At 42.0% G+C, this 18,202-nt stretch overlaps 1 protein-coding gene across 2 annotated transcripts in view; it reads right to left on the bottom strand.

The window, feature by feature from the left end:
- Positions 1–250: 250 nt before the first annotated feature.
- RBM46 (RNA binding motif protein 46) overlaps positions 251–18,202 on the bottom strand; it is a 40,829-nt gene continuing 22,877 nt past the window's right edge. For both annotated transcript variants that reach the window (XM_083172120.1, XM_083172129.1), the window contains exons 3-6: positions 12,834–12,996; positions 11,432–11,899; positions 6,769–7,551; positions 251–1,959 (exon numbers count right to left, since the gene is read on the bottom strand). In XM_083172120.1, the coding sequence (XP_083028246.1) occupies positions 1,778–1,959; positions 6,769–7,551; positions 11,432–11,899; positions 12,834–12,996 (1,596 nt within the window). In that variant the 3' untranslated portion in view covers positions 251–1,777. The remainder of the gene's footprint in view (positions 1,960–6,768; positions 7,552–11,431; positions 11,900–12,833; positions 12,997–18,202) is intronic.

Here is an 18,202-nt window from a genome sequence, read left to right as displayed (position 1 = left end):
CTCAGGCCTCAACAGGACGCATACCTAGTTTAGCCTAGTATTATTCTGCTCTCCTATTGAATGAGAAGCATCATACATCCTATTTCCACGCCACTTGACTAAATGCAAGCTTCTGTGGTATAGTAATGCTACATATGTGAAAAGATTTCTTGAAGAATTACATATAGAGTTAAATCATGACATCAAACACACTCATGACATCAAACACACAAATGTCGACACTTCAGAGAACCTAAGTAATACTGTAATACAGAATGCATTTAATGTAAGTGCAATAAACATCAGTGGAAATGTAATACAGTACATAGAACCATTATGCTTTCTTTAAACACAAAATGACCAATTGGCCTACTTATATAATATGCAACGTTTAAAAAAACATTTAACAAAAAGAAAAAAAAATGGTGCAGTTGTAATAACACATTCTATTTATAACTGGTGTATGGTAATACAATTTGGGAATGGATGAAAAACAAAGTACAGCTGATATATCTCAGTACATACCTGTACATGTGCTTTACTGCAATACAGAGCCAACCTCTCCTGACTGCAGAAAAGGTCATTATACATTGTATCCAAAAAGGTTTGTTAATATACCTTTGTATAAGATATAATATTTCCGGTATGACATTATCAGTGATAATAATACTAGCGATTTTAGCTTTACCCAGTTACTTGACATGGGTAGCTAAGAAAATGTTAGCAGGTTCGATTATCCTTACTTTACCATGGAGCTGCTAAAGTTCCCAACTGATCTGTCAAATACTCACATTTTATTATCCTACCACTAGCTAGATTCCAAGCATATACTAAGCCTATGGAAGGAAAATTCTAACTTTTAGTCAGGGGACCTAAGTTATGATTCACAGCCCTTGTTCCCATTCTCACACATAATAAGAGAAAAGAATATTGCCTTTAGAGTTGCAAGCACTTGGAAAATGTTTGCTTGCTCGCATTTAAAGTCCCTAAAAGGGCAACTACACCTTTCCGTTCTAAAAAATACAAATCTACAAATGTTTTATAGTATTATCACTTTCCATAGCCTATCATTCACAGCCTATTCTGATCGCTCCATTGATATGTGCTCTGTGAAGTAAATTTGTTCAATCGGTATGATACATATCCATAATGCTTCTCAAAATGACTCAGAAGTGACATTTAGGCCAAAAGAATCAATGCCTGATAGAATGAATACAGAAGTAGTGTATCTACTAGGGTGGTAACTGTATAGCATAGGCTAATAGCTAAGAATTACATTTGTTTTAATTTCCAAAACGTAACAAATTAAACTAAGGCTAATAGAAGTTTATGTGTGCCTGCCTAGTATTAAGAAATTAATGCTTAAACACTGTTTGCCTGCACATACCGGTAAATACGTCTCTGCAACATGAATAATAATACTTTATATGATCTCTGCAGATCTCTGGATTACGTGGGGTGCACTTTCACACTGAAGACCACCTGGGTCTGTTCCAGGTTTAACCCTGGTCGTGGCCCGGGTCAAATTCCTGGGGCACTGAACCCAGATAATCCCTTTCACATCAAGCCAGAACCCAGGTTCCCCCGGCAATATGGGCTTTGATGAGAAAGTGGTATTATTGGGTGCATTAAAAAGAATGCATATGAACACAACGAAAAGCTATGAAACATTATAATAAACATGAATCAACTTTAAAAGCAACATTGCAAATGAAAGTAATTAATGCTAATTTTATCTTTCAAAAAAGAAAAAGAAACACAAAGGAAAGTGAACTCTTAGAAAGTACCATGCAAGCCTTCAGTAGTAAGAAGCTTGATTGGGAATAAAAACTCCCTGCTCCATATGGTTTCCATTAGACAGAGGTAACGGTGGTGATAATGGGTAGCTGGGGTAAGAATAAGGCCTAGACTGTATCACACTTGTCATTCCATTGTTAATGGGTGATAGATTATTCATTGAACTGTGATGGAAATTGTAGCCTGCAAAGAGAAACAAGCAATGTTAGAAACAAAACATAGATTATAGCGCAATTTGAAAACTGTATATATATGGGTATAGGTCATTGGGTCGACCAATATTAGGTTGACATGCATTGGGTCGACCACTGAAGGTCGACATGGCTAAGGTTGACATGGTTGAAAGGTCAACAAAAGCATTAGGTCGACAATGGCTAGGTCGGCAGTCAAACGGTCGACATGGGCTTTTCACTATTTTGTGCCGAATGTCTACATGGTCGACACAGACATTGTCAAAGTGTACCGCGTCCACTAACATGGCTCGCTGCGCTCGCAATGCTTCAAGTGCATTATTCCATTCTCCCTTCACACCCTAGTGGTTGGTAGGGCATGAAATACCACCCGTTGGCACAAAAAAGAGTGAAAAACCTATGTCGACATTTTGACTGTTGACCTAGCCATTGTTGACCTAATGCTTGAGTCGACCTTCCAACCCTGTCAAACTATTTCATGTGTTGACCTAAGCCATGTCAGTCATCAGTAGTCGACCCAGTGCATGTCAGCCCTATTTATGTCGACCTAACTATAATAATCCAATAAGGGCACTCACCGAAATGTACACATATCCTGATCTCTTATTAGATTATTAAAGATCCTCTGTATATACTATTGGGTCATATATTGTGTCACTGTAAAGGTGCACCCCAAAGAGTTGATTGAAGATGGCCGTGAGTGTGGATGCCTCAAGTGTGTATATATATATATTAGTGTTCCCGCTAGGCTGTTTTAGCGCCCTGCCCGATTTTTAAAGGGCAAAATGCGCCCTGCCCCTCTCGCAGCGCCCCGATAAAACAGCCTCACGGGGAAGCCCAGCGTCGCCGTAGACGGCGATGCCCGGCGCTTCCCCGGCAGCATAGTGGCTTCGGAGGGGCCGGTCCCACCCCCTTTGACGACGCCGGCGGCCCGGGCACGCCCCTTTGATGACGCCGGCGACCCGGGCACGCTCCTTTGATGACGCCAGCGACCCGGGCACGCCCCTTTGATGACGCCGGCGGCCCGGGCACGCCCCTTTGATGACGCTGGTGTGAGGGTCCCACTTGAGTCAATAAGTTTTCCCAGTTTTTTGTTGTAAAATTAGGTGCCTCTGCTTATATTCGGGTCGACTTATACTCGAGTATATACGGTATATATATATATATATATATATATATATATATATACTCCCAATAGTATTGCTAGGTGCCCTGTGGTGTTTAAATGGTAATTCCTGTCTCTCTTAGCTTTATAATTCATACACAAGAATTTTAAACATAAAACATTTATTAAATGAAAATATTAAAAACACTTTTTCCATGTCCAGTTCTTGTCAGAGGTGACATTTTCACAAGATTAAGCATGAAACACAAACCCAACACATTTTGTCTCGTTATGAGACTTCATCAGGGGTATAAATGTTTTATACCAATCTTTAATGGGTCTATTGTTTTTTTCAGTTGCACAGAGAGAGTTATATATGTTGACCCTCTGGTGGAATAAATGATTCCTCCTGTGTTAGGTGGAACGCCTATTTTGGTGCACACCTGTAAATAGTCTACAACCAAGAAGATATTTTCTCCTATAGATCCTTCTTAATATAGACACTTAATAGGGTACCATTTTAAATGGGATAGAAGACGTCCCTATTCCGCTAAGTGAGGACTCTCCTATGGTCCAATATTGGAGACCAATTCAAACTAACATCAAATAATGACCTCTGCTGGTCCTCTAATAATTAGTAGGAAAATTAGTCCTCTAGAGCAGGCATGTCCAACGTTAGCCCTCCAGATGTAGTGAAACTACACATCCCAGCATGCTTTGCCACAGTTATGCTAAAACTATTGCAAAGCATGCTGGGATGTGTAGTTTCAAAACATCTGGAGGGCCAACGTTGGACATGCCTGCTCTAGAGTATTATTTTTCGGAAAACCATTCAGGCTGCTCCTGTGGAATAGGTACATGTGTTCACATCAAGGCTTAACCTGCCAGTCTATATATAAATATCTCCCAAATACGTATTTCAGGAGTAGTTAGATTTGCTTTAAGCACTAAAGATGGGTACATGCAATGTAACTAGAGATATCAACTGAGATACCAGTAGGAGTGCATTCAGGAATGTTAACCAATAAACTCCAAACTCTCATAAACCTTTTGAGTGCCAACATTGCTGTGAGCGATCCTCAAAATATCCGCTACAAATGCCAGCGTCGCTGGCATTTTTAACAGATATTTAGAGGATCTCTCACAGCAACGTTGGCTCTCTCAGGGTTAAACAGTCAGATTGGGAGGTTGATCCTGTTTAAAAATTGTAATGGCCAACCTCTCAATCTCATTGAAAAAAAAAAAAAAAGCACACACTGATCCAAAAATCACTCCAATTATCAGTGTGTGTTGGATCTTCAGAGTTCTGTAAAGTGTATACACAGCTTAAAGCTCTATGATACAATTTATTTCTATACTCATTTTCATTTATGATATTTTGGAGCCTGGAGCCCTACCTCCTGAATTGTGAGGAAAAATGACCTTGGCTGGACTGTGATGTGTTCATTAAAGCATCCACAACAACATTATCAGTTACTTATGTCTGTCCTGTTAGCCAGGTGAATGAAAGATTCTGCAGCCATGGTGCCCTACCCCCTGGATTCCCTATTAAATTACCTGGGCTAGGCTGCAGTGTGTATGCTAAGGTGTCTGCAACAGATGAGGACAAAGGGGTTGATGCAGAGTTGACTATACGCCCATCTGCAGAACATATCTTATATAATGAGCGCATGCAAATATGGATGATACGAAGGTCGGCATTTAGGGGTAGATGTATAAAGCAGTGATAAGGGAGAAGTGATAAAGTACCTAGTACTTTATCACAGGCCAATCAGCTCCTCACTGTTCCTTTTTAAACCCAGTCTGAAACTTAACAGTCAGGAGCTTAATGGCCGGTGATAAAGTACCAGGCACTTTATCACTTCTCCTCCCTTATCACTGCTTCATACATCTATCCCTCAGTTACCTAATACCCCTTTCACACCAGCCTAAATTCCCGTGCTGTCAGGGAACAACCCGGTACTAGTGCTGGTGTGAAAGGTTCCCGGGACAAATTTGCTGGCAATCCAACCCTGCTAGGTAGCAGGGTTGTTCCCGGGTTGTACCCGGGGCACCTGGCTGGTGTGAATTGGGTAGGGTATATTTACCGGGTTGCCGGTCCTCGGTGTCCTGTCTGGCCGGGAATTGATGCAGGCGGCGGGCGCAAATGACGGGACAGGCGGTGGATGTCCCGTCATTTGTGCCGCCACCTGTGTAGATCCCCGGTCTGCACAGAGGACAAGCAACCGGGGTGAGTATTCTCACCACCTCCACCGACTGCCCGACGCCATCCCGCCTCCTCCCCACCTCCTCCCGGCCCCCTTCACACAACAGAAAATGCAGGGACTTTTCTGGTGTGAATGGGTCCATACCCGGGAATGTCCCTGCTTGTCCCAGGAACTGAATTCACGGGATTGTCCTTGCATTTCTGGTGTGAAAGGGGTATAAGATCACTGATCCTCTGGATTAGAACAGGCTTGAAAACATTGTATGAAACACATACTTGCAGAAGAAAGGCTTCCTTATATACAGTAGGAATGAGATTTTAAGAAGAGGGAGAAGCAGCACTTCTGTCCCTATGGGAACGGCTGCTGCAGGGGTGTTGGGGGGGGGGACAAGAGCTTTACACACAGCACCCAGATAAGAGGTTACTCCCGGCAGCCCCTCAGTAACAGGAACAGAAGATCAAGGCAGGTGCACGACAGCAAAAGACTGGCATCCATTTGCTACACCACTGCAGCCACACTGGACCATTGTGGACAACAGTGGATGATGAAGTGTTTGCAAAGATTTCTAGAACAGCCATAATTTATTAGCTACACTCTTTTCTAAATTTTTATAAACCTCCCAGGATAAACAGTTGCTAAATTTGAAACAGGATTTGAAAGTTTATACTGCATGTATGTGACATTACTCACTTCATTTATGTTCCCTATGACCTACATATAATTTAAATTAGCTTCTTGGAGCATGTGCCAAACTTTCACCTCAGGTTTTTGCTTTTCCATTGGCATAATATTTACTGAGAATGGCTTTATTTTTTACTGACGAACATTGTATAATTATTTATACATATAAAAATTGCATGTTCCTTTTAAATGTTTTGTGTAGTATGCGTTAACAGTTCCACAGACTTCAATATTAGAGAGAAGTAAGTTTATGGCAGATACTTGCGGCTGGTAATATTGGGCCTGATTCTGGTTCACTCACAATAGCAAATTCTCTCTCTAATGGACAAAAACCATGTGCACAGGTGGGGCAGATGTAACATGTGAAGAGAAAGTTACATGCGCAAACCATTGCAAGTGAACCAGAATCAGGCCCATTATGTATTTAATTACAAATTTACATATGAAGCGGCTCAAAGAAGTTAAAGCAATGTGGAATGCATACAAATCCTCCTCATGTCTATGCTGGTCGAATTTGAGGATTTCCATTGAAACACATCACTGAGAGGTAAAAATTGAATATGGTTAACCCAACATTATTCTTGAATCCCTGCACGTACCTCAACATATGTAGTCAACCAGTGATAGCTTTTAATTGATGCGCTGCCTCCAGGAGGGACATCACCGGAGGGGGAGTTAGCGCTCCCCCACTTCGGCCGGCAAGATGTTAATACATCTTGTCGGTGTCCCCTCCTGCTTCGCCTCACTAATGAGGCGAAGCAGGAACTGTTATAGCGGCGCAATATTAGTGCAAGCTTTTTCCACTCACCTAAATGCAGCAGAGCAAATTGTGCTGCCAGCTCTTTTGCATCCTCCAATGATGTGCACAGTTTGTCAGGCATAAAGTAGCTGTGGGAGTTACTTCCAACAGAGGGAACGATGATCTTATAAACCAGAAGAACTTTCCCATCGTGACTAGTTGTTGAAAACAAGTAATATTCTGGAAAGGCCAAATTATTCTTGTAACAGTAGTACTCTAAATTCATTACTGCAGTATGAAAATGATTCGGCTTTAATGAATGCATGCTTATTGGAGTAAGTTTAGTTCCAGGATAGAAAGGGTATGTGCATCGTTCAGGTGCTGAAGATGTTGGACTGTGGCGGCCACTAAAAACCGTTGAAAGACTCGGACATCTTGCAAGGGACCTCTGATTTCCTTCTTCATTGTATGCAAAATTAAGCAAACTTTCCACACTGGGACACATTTGCCCATTTAAATTCTGTTTCCAATTAGCCTCCTTATTCACAGGTTTTGCCAAGGTAACCTCAATGCTTGCTCCATCGATACTCTCTCCGTTCATTATTGACATTGCTGTAATAGCATCTTCTCTGTTAAAAAAATGTACAAATGCATAGTCCCTTAATTTTTTCACACGTTCAACAGCCCCTGGCTTGAATCTGTTAAATTCTGCTTTAATGGTGTCTTCTGCCGTAGATATCATCAAATTTCTTACATACAGGACCTTTACTCTCTGCATTGTTTCTTCATCAACTTCCTTCTCTGGATCTGCCCAGTCAACCTGAATAGTATGGCCCCATAACTGGAAAGTCCCTGCAATAAATGTAAGTTAAAAAGCATTTAAACATAATTGCAAATATACAAATATCTGACATTAAGGGGAAATTTACTAAAGGAAATTTGTAAAAAAAAAAAAAAGGTGTATTTTTATCCAGAAATACACTTATTTTTGACATTTACTATCCCCCAAAAATACGGCAATTCGTATTCGTATTGATGTGCTATCAATACGAATACGAATTGCCGTATTTTCGGGATAGTAAATACACCTATTTTTTACAAATTTCCTTTAGTAAATTTCCCCCTAAATGCAAATAAGAAAACACTGGTTAGAAAACAAATTCATATAAGGTGCAAAAGGTGGTATTTAAAGGTATTTCAAAATGACTAACAAGAGTGAACATTTTCTTGCCGCAGTGAGCTGTCCCAGAAAATGTCTGGGCATACCACAAATATGGAATAGGTGCGCACCAGTGGTGTCCAGGTGTTCACCACTGGCACACCACCTCTTGAGCACCTTGTCACACCGCCCAGCACCCCCAATCACCTGTGCTCCAGCGATCATACGCCGGAGCTCTACTGACCCCTGCCGCTCCCCCAGCTACCATTCATTTTGCAGAAGTGATGTAGGCGGAAGGCTCGGGGATGTTCAGGGCAGCTCGGGAGCCGGAGTCCTCCCGAGCCACCGCAAACATCCACGAGCCTGCCGCCTAAGGTCACTGCTGTGACTGGCGGCTGGGGCAGCGGCGGAAGGGAGCTCAGCCTACGCCGGAGCAAAGGTTAGGGGGGCGGGGGGCTCCTATGATCTTAGGTGGGTTTTGCTGGGGAAGGACAAATCTGCCCTGGTAGGTTTGTCCTGCCCCAGCAAAACCCACCACTCAAGGGGTTAATGATTCAAAAATGTGTATTGTTCCTTTCATTGTTACTATTCCCTTCCTAATTTCTGTGAAATTAAAACAGAACAGAGACAAATTCAGCAATAGCTGAAAAACAAAGAGGGTTCTACTATTTTATTGCACTAGCTATTTAAACCAAAGTCAACTAATCAGTATATTAATTGATTTTTTAAAGACACATGTATCATCTAAAACTTTAAAACACAGCTAAAGGGTGTCTACATGACAGCAAAAATTTGGGTACTTATGTAGTATCTGGGCGTCCGATTTAGAAATTGGATCGCATGCGACCAAATCGTATGCGATGCGATGGTCCAGATTTTTCCATAGGATTCAATGTTAAAATGGTCTGAGTCCATTTTAACATAGAATTCAATGGGAAAAAGGGGTCCTTTTCCTTTCCCCACTATCCAAGTGGGCATGGAGTTGGATATAAACCTGTGGCGAGCGTAGCGAGCCACCGAGCCCGAAGCGTGGCGAGCGTAGCGAGCCCCGCGAGGGGACACAGAATACTTTTTAAGAAATATGCGTCCGCTCACCACGCTTCGGGCTCGGTGGCTCGCTGCGCTCGCCACGCTATATAAAATCAACTCTATGCCCACTTGGATAGTGGGGAAATGAACAGGACCTTCTTAACATTGAATCCTATGCAAAATCGCATCGAATCGCATTGCATCGCATCTGATTGTATGTCTTAAGGTAAGGCATACAATCACAAAATCGGCAGCCCAGATACTACATAAGTACCAAAATTTGCATAAAAATTACCTACCTGGCACTGTAAATACAAGATCCGTTAACATCCTGGTCGACAAGATGGCAGCAGCGGCCACAAGACCGGTGCTGCAATCCATACATTGATGAGGATGCTGTGCCAAATCCAGACTGATGGCATCATGAACGTAAATATATGGGGTAGGTTAGTGTTAGGCAGTAGGGAGGAGGCTGCAGGGTAGGAGGGTTAGGGTTAAGCACTAACAGGGAGTGTTAGGCTGGGGGAAAAGGGGGGGATTAGGCTGCTGAGAGGGCAGGTTAGGGTTGGGGGGGGGAGGACAGGGGAAAGGTAAGTATACTTACTAGACCCCTATCAAGATTCCCTCTATTGGATGCTGAACGCAGGCCTCCTGTTTGCTGGTCATCTGTATGTAAATACAGACCCTGGGAGTACTCTGATATAATATATTTGGCAGTGTAGATTGTATACCTCTTTGAACATACTATTGAATTATTTTCAGTAGCAAGGTCCTAGAGGACAAAGACACCAGATTACTGGAAGATATTCAGTAAGTTTGTATCTGACAGTGGATGGAGATTTCCTGGTCTCTCATTATATCAGGGCCGGCTAGAAGGCCAATCTACAAGTGCGGCCTAACAAGGTATTTATCACATACAGCCCAATTTTATTGTTACATCTTCTGAAGAGAATAGATACCGATGACTGGCGGAAGGGATGCCGACTCGGCCATCCCAATAGAGGGAATCTCTACGAGGAAACAGTACGTATACTTACATTCCCCCTGATCCCCCCAGCCCTAACCCCGCTTCCCCCCCTACTGGAGCCTAACCCTAACCCCCCTTCCCTCATTCATAGCCTAACCCAAAATTCTCAGAAAGTTGTGCCCGGGTGCTTCCCAGGTCCAACCCTGGAAGCTACATGGGTTATTATTATTCTATAACCCTTTTGCACTGAGCCACGGCATGGGTAGACCTGGCAATAACCTGGGATATTGCTGCAGTTTAAGGAAGTTAATTGAAAACCTTCAACAATGATTTTAAAAAATTGGTTATTTTGAAATAGGAATGAAAGGAATTATACCAAGACAGACCCCAGATAGTAACTATGACGCTGATTCACACTCATTTCAGATGCATCTGTATGCACAGAAATAAATGCGATTCTTGCTTATATTAAGAGTGGGCAGAATCGTCGTGGCCACATCCGCTGGTGAATATGGCCGTCCACTCTCATCACACATTTACATCAGCCTTGTAAGTGGTGCAAGATATATGTTGGAGATCAGACTGGTCTCTAAATATTCTCACCTCTGGATAGGCCATATACTAAAAGTACTTCTCTTCCATGCATTTGCCCAGATGACACCTGATGAATGTGCATGTACTTAAAAATGTCTGTGCAACGCAGAATCAATCCAAAACCAGCAAGGAAATGTACGTATAGTACATTAATGCTCCTTTCACACTGCAAAACCTAACCCGGTACTTAAAACGTTTCTTAAAATGGTTCAAAGCAGGTTATGCCCCTTTCAGACGGCACATATTACCCGGTACTATACCGGGTCTAAGCAGGTTTTGCGGTGTGAAAGCTGCATAAACCCCTTTTACATGCATGTTGAGCACTGCCACAGAGGTCCTGCTCTGTGCAAATCTAATGAGCGGGTCCTGCTTATTCCATATGCAGGGGGCAGGGACCTGCTCATTAAATATTCACTGCAAGGAGCGGGTCCCACTCATTAGATATGCACATAGCGGAATCAGCTTGTGCTCACTATTGGCTGGGTCCTAAATACCGTTTCAGATCCGTTCAGACTTAAAAAAAAAAACGAATTTGAAAAGGGTGGGACCCTGGTTTTTTTACAGTTTCCAAATACCGTTTTTTTGGGAAACGGTAAATTCACTGTAGACCTTTCAGACCGTATATATTACTGTTTTGAAATGGTAAAAAAATGGCAAAATACAGAGAAAAACACTTGGAAAACACTGGCAATATGGTCACTCAGCGACCATATTGCCAACAATATGTGCTTAAAATCGCCCCATGTGTACACAGCTTAAGGTTACCTAAAATGGCTTTCAATTTGCAATAGGACATGTTAGGATAGCTCTGTCATGATGAAAACCTACAATAATCCAAATTAGCTGAAATGTTATTGGCTAAAAGGTTAACTCACATTTAACTAGTAGAATTGTTCTACTATTTATACAAAACACCATTGCAAGTGAATTATTATTAGATAGCTTCCTTAACCAATAAGATAGAATTGGATGAATGTTATCACCTGGAATCAATTTCCGTCTTGCCATGGCAGCTGCTCGGTGCGATTCAAATTCCACAAAAGCAAAGCCCCGGTTCTTGGTTTTGTCAGTTGCACTTGGGTACACAATTACATCTATTACTCCTTCTGTAACTTTTCTCATTTCCTCTAATATTTCTTCTTTCTTCTTCTCTTTCGGAATGGCGCCAATAAAAAGCCTGCAATTATCTAGACTTACACAAACTCCAATGAACTTGCCTGGACGAATCTCATAATTATTCAGCATGCGAATAGCCATCAGGGCTTCATCTTTGTTTGTATACATGACAAAAGCATAACCTCTATTCTCGCCACTAAATTCCATCATTAACCTAAATTCATAGATTTTTCCAGCTCGTTCAAATACAGGGACAAGTTCATCTTCATACATGTCACGAGGAATTTTTCCCACAAACACTTCACAGCCACGTGGTGGAGGCGGACCTTCCCAACCTGAAAAAAATAAAAATAAATACTGCATATGCCATAAATAGTCCCACGTTTCTAATTGGAGCTAATCGCATGCCAATGATTTTCCCTTGCCCCTCTCCTCACTCAGCCTTGCGAGCTACAGTAGTCCAATTAGCATGCTGTGTCTGAAAAATGACAGGTAGGAGCTGATTGGTTGGTGTTTTATCACTCTCCATTTTATCACTTTTCATGGCTTAGTACATCTTGCCCATAGTCCCTCGTCTCTGCCTCACTTAGGTGATTATCCCTTGCATGCGTTTTGCACCCCTGCAAAACCCTTGATAACCAGCCCTAGGAGACCTGTTTCTCTCTGATAACACATGGTTCCGTGACCTTTTACCAGGTCCCAAGTGTTATTACCTGCAAATGGGACATTTTCTGGCAGAAAAAAAAAGCTATAACTGACTAGACAATGATGAAGATGGTGCTAAAATTTTGATATTTGCCAGTTTTTGGGGCCAAAAAATTAACATGACTAATAGGAAACCACCTAAATTGGGAAGGCTAATATCACTAATAGCACTGGACTGATATCATATCATAATGATATGAGGCACAGGAGAAAACTAGGTCATACAGGCAATGGGAACAAATATGTATTGTCTAGTTCCTCGTGTTATCTGAAATAAGGTGCCAAGGCGGTAAGTAAGAAGTTGGACCATTAGGGGTAAATTTACTAAAGCTTCTAAAAATTAAAAGAGGTGCCCATATCAACCAATAAGATTCTGTCTAACATTTTCCAGGATGCAATAGAGAAATTATAGACAGATTCTGGTAGGTTACTATGTGCAATATCACCTATTTTTGAAAATGTACCACTTGTAGTTGAAAATAAAATATCTGTAAAGCATAAATGGTTATTTTACTATTCTGTTATAATTTTTTAATATAAGAATGTCATAAAATAACCTGTTACCTGGAGGGGGGCCACCAAATTTGCGCTGTCCATTTTCTTGTACCATGTTGTACCCAGTTTTTTCCATCAAAGCAAGCAAAGCCGCTTCATTCTGAGTTCCATTTCTAGATTTGCTACATCCACTAATCATTTCTGAATATTTATCACTCATGTCTGCAATCATCTATAAAATAAATATATAATAATTAGCAATTAAATAGTAAATAAAACTAATTAAGGACAAATGAACAATAAAAAGTATTTGGGTACTTACCGTTACAGTATATCCTTTTCTCTGAGTCCATAGGATACACTGGGAGTCTTAACAATAGGGTATAGATAGATGGGTGATTAGTGGAGCCGGGCACTTCAAATTGTCAGTGCCTCTATGCCCTCCCCCCAGACCAGATAAGAAACTGTGGATCGGGAGACAGCAATGTGAACACTAACATAGTACATACTACATAACATGAACAACAGCTCAACATGAACAACAGACACGCCATGGCTACAGGCAAAAAACTGTGTTCAGGGGCACATAAGAACACCTACCAATTGCTGGTAGAACAGCGCAGGTTGAGCATCCAGTGTATTCCTATGAACTCAGAGAAAATCATTTATTGGTAAGTACCAAAATCCTGTTTCCCCTTTCTTCCATAGGATCCGCTGAGAGTCTTAATAATGAGGATATCCCAGAGACTACCCCCAAGGATGGGAGAGTGCAGAAAATCCTGAAAAAACCTTGCGGACAACTGAGTGACAGATGCAGGTAAACGTGTGCACATGATACAATATTTCAAAAGTATGCGTGCCCGCTAATCAAGCAGCATGACACAATTGGAACATAGACACCTCATAGGGCAACCAGCCAAGAGGAAACCACCTGTGGAAAGAACTGAAAACCGAAACAGTTTTCTATTCAATTTCGATTCGATATGCCATCAATTTGATGTGGCAATCGATTTCGATTTGATTTCTACTATATACTCTTGTCTGGCAAGACTATTTTTCTTTTCGATTTCCACCAAACGTGAACACGCAACGGGATCGATCTGCATCGAATGCTGCTAAAAGCATTAGATGTACATTCGATTTCAATTCGAATTTGCTTCTATAAGCAACATTGAATAGAAAAATAGTGGAAATCTCACTGTGTGTACGCCTTAAGGGGTGTACACACGCTTACATTTTGACAGGTTTTCGATTTGATTTTGCTTATAGAAGCAAAATCGAATCGAAAAAGAATGGTTTTTAAGACACTTTCAATCCACATTTGATTTGATGCATGCTCCCGTTTTTCTTATATCGAAAAGAAAAATAGACTGTGCAGGCAAAGAAATATCGAATTCGATCCAGTAAATCAAATGTGTACACTGTACCTTGAATGTAAATCGAATTTATCGAAATCGAATGCAAAAAAAAGTGCAGATCAAATGTGAAATCGAATGTGAAAGCAAAGGCCAAATCGAAAGGGGTGGAATAGGGGATATCGAAAGCAAATCAAATCAAAAGTAAATTGATGCGTGTGTTCACACCTTCAGCCCATCCGACCTCTGACTCCAATCCGATGCACACGGGGCCGCGCATCAGATCAGATGTCAGGCACATGTGATTTGGGCCAGATGTCAGCCCGATCCGTTGGAATCGGGTGAAATCGGGCCCAAATCGGACAAGTGTATGGGCACCTTAAGCATTGTGATGAAGACTCTGTGCCCTCTGCAGGGATTTATTCCTCAGAAACATTTACAAATTTCCCTTTCTTCTAACACGGGACTATCGTCATCTGGGCCACTGGTCATGAGATCCAGAAGCCCGCTGTGCAGAGGAATTATCCTCACACACATTACAAAACTGTGAGCAATCCTCTGAGGTCTGTATAAATTATTTTTACAAGCCTTGCATTTCTGAGGCTTGGGTGCAGAAGCTTTACCAGTCATGTTTACACATAACAGAATACTAAGACAAGGCAATTTCTGAATGGCAGAGGAAGGCAATAGGGGAGAGAGGATCACAGCCACCAGCCCCAATGCTGTTATTATATTTGCAGTACAAATATATAGCTATATAATTAAGTGCATAATGCAGGCTAAGGCACTCTCACCGAATCAGACCCCTTAGAGCTGTTACTCCATTTTAGGTTGATCAAAGATGGCCACCGCCTCATGACTCGGAGCCAGTCTCCGCCCCCTTCAACTCCTGAGGGAGCTAGTTGTGGCACTGAGACATCCTGTATAGCTGTCTGGCACACACCGGCCGCACGCATATTTCCATGGTGCGTTCTGTGGTGTGGCCAGAGTAAGAAGCCTTCAGGGGGAGAGAGCAAACTGGTCTGTGTCTTCTCCCTTCTGTCAGCGCGGCCACCTGCCAAAGCAGTGCCATGGGAGATAGAGTACATCTGGAAATGTCTCTCCTCCATTTCTGCACAAAAATGGTTGCCCTTTTAATTTTGCCGGAAGCCCTGCTAACCAGGGTCTAACCAATACTTAAATAAGATGTCTTCAGTTGGGCTGCTAATGGTGGCGGGCTGCGGGGCTCCATCTCAGCAGCATGCTGCTGAATGGGAGTACCCCAAGGGAGAGTGCTCCCTCAGCCAGAAATCCGGGCTCCAAACTCAGCAGGGTGGGACCGGATTCCCCCAGCAGCTCCTGCGGTACAGGCTGACAATTGGCAAAACTGAACTGTTGAAGACTTTAAAAAGTAAAATTAAATAAATAAATAAATAAAATAAAAAAATCTTCCTCTCTGGAGCTCCAAAGGAAGTGACCGGCTCTCCTAGGCACATTTCTAAATTTGGTCTGGGGGAGGGCATAGAGATGGAGGAGAGAGTCACACTCTGAAAAATGTAAAGTGCCCGACTCCACCAAGCACCCATCTATAACCCATCGTTAAGATTCCCAGCGTATTCTATGGAAGAAAGAGAGAAATGATTTGGTGGCAGTGTTGGCCGATTTAAACCACCTAAGTTTGTTTAAACCAGTGGTCCTCACACTCGGTTCTCAAGAAACCCCCACCAGTTCATGTTGTTCAGGTCACAGATTGGTGCACAGCCATACTCATTACTCACTGACACATTTTATAGATCTATAAGCAGAGCTAATTATTTCACTTGTGATTCTGGGAGGATATATGGAAAACATGCAAGGTTGGGGGTCCATGAGGATGGAGTTTGTGGATGTTTTACTATATTGTAACTATAAGCACAGCACTTCTTTAAAAAAAACTGTTTATTACAGTATATTGGAATCTCCCTGGTATTATTCCACATTCTTGTTGCTTTTGGTTTTCATTTGAAGTTATAAAGTGAACCCTTTGAGTGCCAACATCTCTGTGAGAGATGTTCAAAATATCAGCTAAAAATGCCAGCGTCGCTCACATATGTTATATAAATTCAAACAAAATGTTGTGTAAATAAGAATATATTTCCTCTATCAGGTAAATATTACAGGTCATTTTGATGAAATAAATAGTTTGCTTGCCAATTTTCACACCTGACAAATGAACTTGGCAATCAAAGGGTTAATAAACATTACTAAGGACTTCCATTACCATAAGGAAGCACTTGTTACAGGTAGGTATTTAATACTTATCACAGATCTCCAAAACAACTCCTAATATCTATTATAATTCAAGTATATTATTCATTTTCATATACAAATAATCATTTAAAAAATCATTTAAAAAATTGACTAATGAGCTACATTACATACACCATGGGATAACAGTATGGTGTATGTCAATCTTTGCAAACAATACTGCATTTGTGTATTAAGGCACAAATAAACATCAAAACTTCATTTATTTTTCATATTTGGCCTATGACAACTAAACAACTGGCATAGCACAGCACCAAGCAACTATATGTGACAGCAGCATTGGGGAGCTGACGAAAAGGGGTTGCAGGCTTGAAAAATAATGGTGGAAGACTAATCAAACATACCAGTACAGAATCACGATACAATGTCAAGGTGCATGAAATCTTCTTTGCTAACTAGGTATGCTCAATCTGGGTGCCGGATAACTGACAGTCAGTCGGGATCCCGACAGTCATTAGCCTGACGTCAGGATCCTGACTGTTGAAACCCCGACATTCAGGGTCCCGACGGCCACGGCTATTCTCCCTCGTGTGAGTGCAGCGAGCGAGCCCGCAAGGGGCTTTGTTGCGCTCCCCCCGCTGTCTGAGTCCGGACTGTCAGGGTCGTATACCACACCGCTCAATCACACATCCGAACAGTGCCATCAAATGAGTGTCGGGGACATATGCTACATATATTTATTACGTATTATTTATCTTATTCAGTTCTTATTAAATTCACAGTTTAACGTTAACATGTGTCCACAGATGTGTTGTATGGATGCTGTGAATGTGTTCCTAAAACCACACCAGTATCCACGCCAACCCGAAGCATGGCGAGCGCAGTGAGCCCCGCGAGGGGCGGCGAAACGCGTCCTCCTGACCTTTTCATACCCCCACTATCCACGTTAGCGTGGGGCCAATTCTATACAGAGTGGCGAGCGCAGCCACCGAGCCTGAAGCGTGGCGAGCGGGCGCGAGCGGGCTCGCCACGCTTCGGGATCGGTGGCTTGCTGCGCTTGCCACACTATATAGAAAATACTGGGTGGGTCACTATGGGGTCGTATGGTTAATAGGGGGGTACCTACAATAGGAGGGAATACATTATTTATTACCTCTAAAAGCCCAAAAAGATTTATATTCCCAATTCCCTGGCTATAAAATGAATGCTGACAAGACTTAAGTTCTAGACTTCTACTTCCCTGGGCCAACCAAATTAACACTGGAGGCTTCTTTTCCATTTAATTGGCACAAGCGGAAAATTAAATACCCTGGTATTTTTTTAACTCACCAGCTTCACCAGCTATTTCAGGCAAATTTTCCCAGGGTTTTACCTACTATTCTAGGAACTTCTTTCAATTCCTTCAACTTAGACATCTTCACTCCACAGTGAAGTCTATTGTGACCAACAGGCCCTTATCTACTTTTGAGGCACTGTGCCTTCGACGGTCCCCCACTAGAGGACTGATATCTCTTATACTGTATGCACGTTACTCACTGATATATCCACCCCCCAACTAGCCGCTTCGGATAAGGCTTAGGGAATAGACCTAAACGGTTCACTAACTGAGGAGGACTGGTCAGAGATCTGGGGCAACGCTGCCTCTAGCTCTATATGTGTCAAAATTAAAGAAAACACCTATAAATTGCTTTATATGTGGTATTATGTTCCCTCTATATTAGCAAAATATACCCCCGATGTACCAGACAGATGTTGGGGAGGATGCGACGCTGCAGGATCATTCATGCATATCTGGTGGACATGCCCTACTGTAAGAGAGCTGATTTATGGAAAGAGGTAATCCAATACACAGAAAAT

The sequence above is a fragment of the Crinia signifera genome, chromosome 1, assembly GCF_055691185.1.
Source record: "Crinia signifera chromosome 1, ASM5569118v1, whole genome shotgun sequence".
Classification (NCBI taxonomy): Eukaryota; Metazoa; Chordata; class Amphibia; order Anura; family Myobatrachidae; genus Crinia; species Crinia signifera.
The sequence above is the reverse complement of the archived record's forward strand: the minus strand, read 5'-3'. Positions and strand labels throughout refer to the sequence as shown.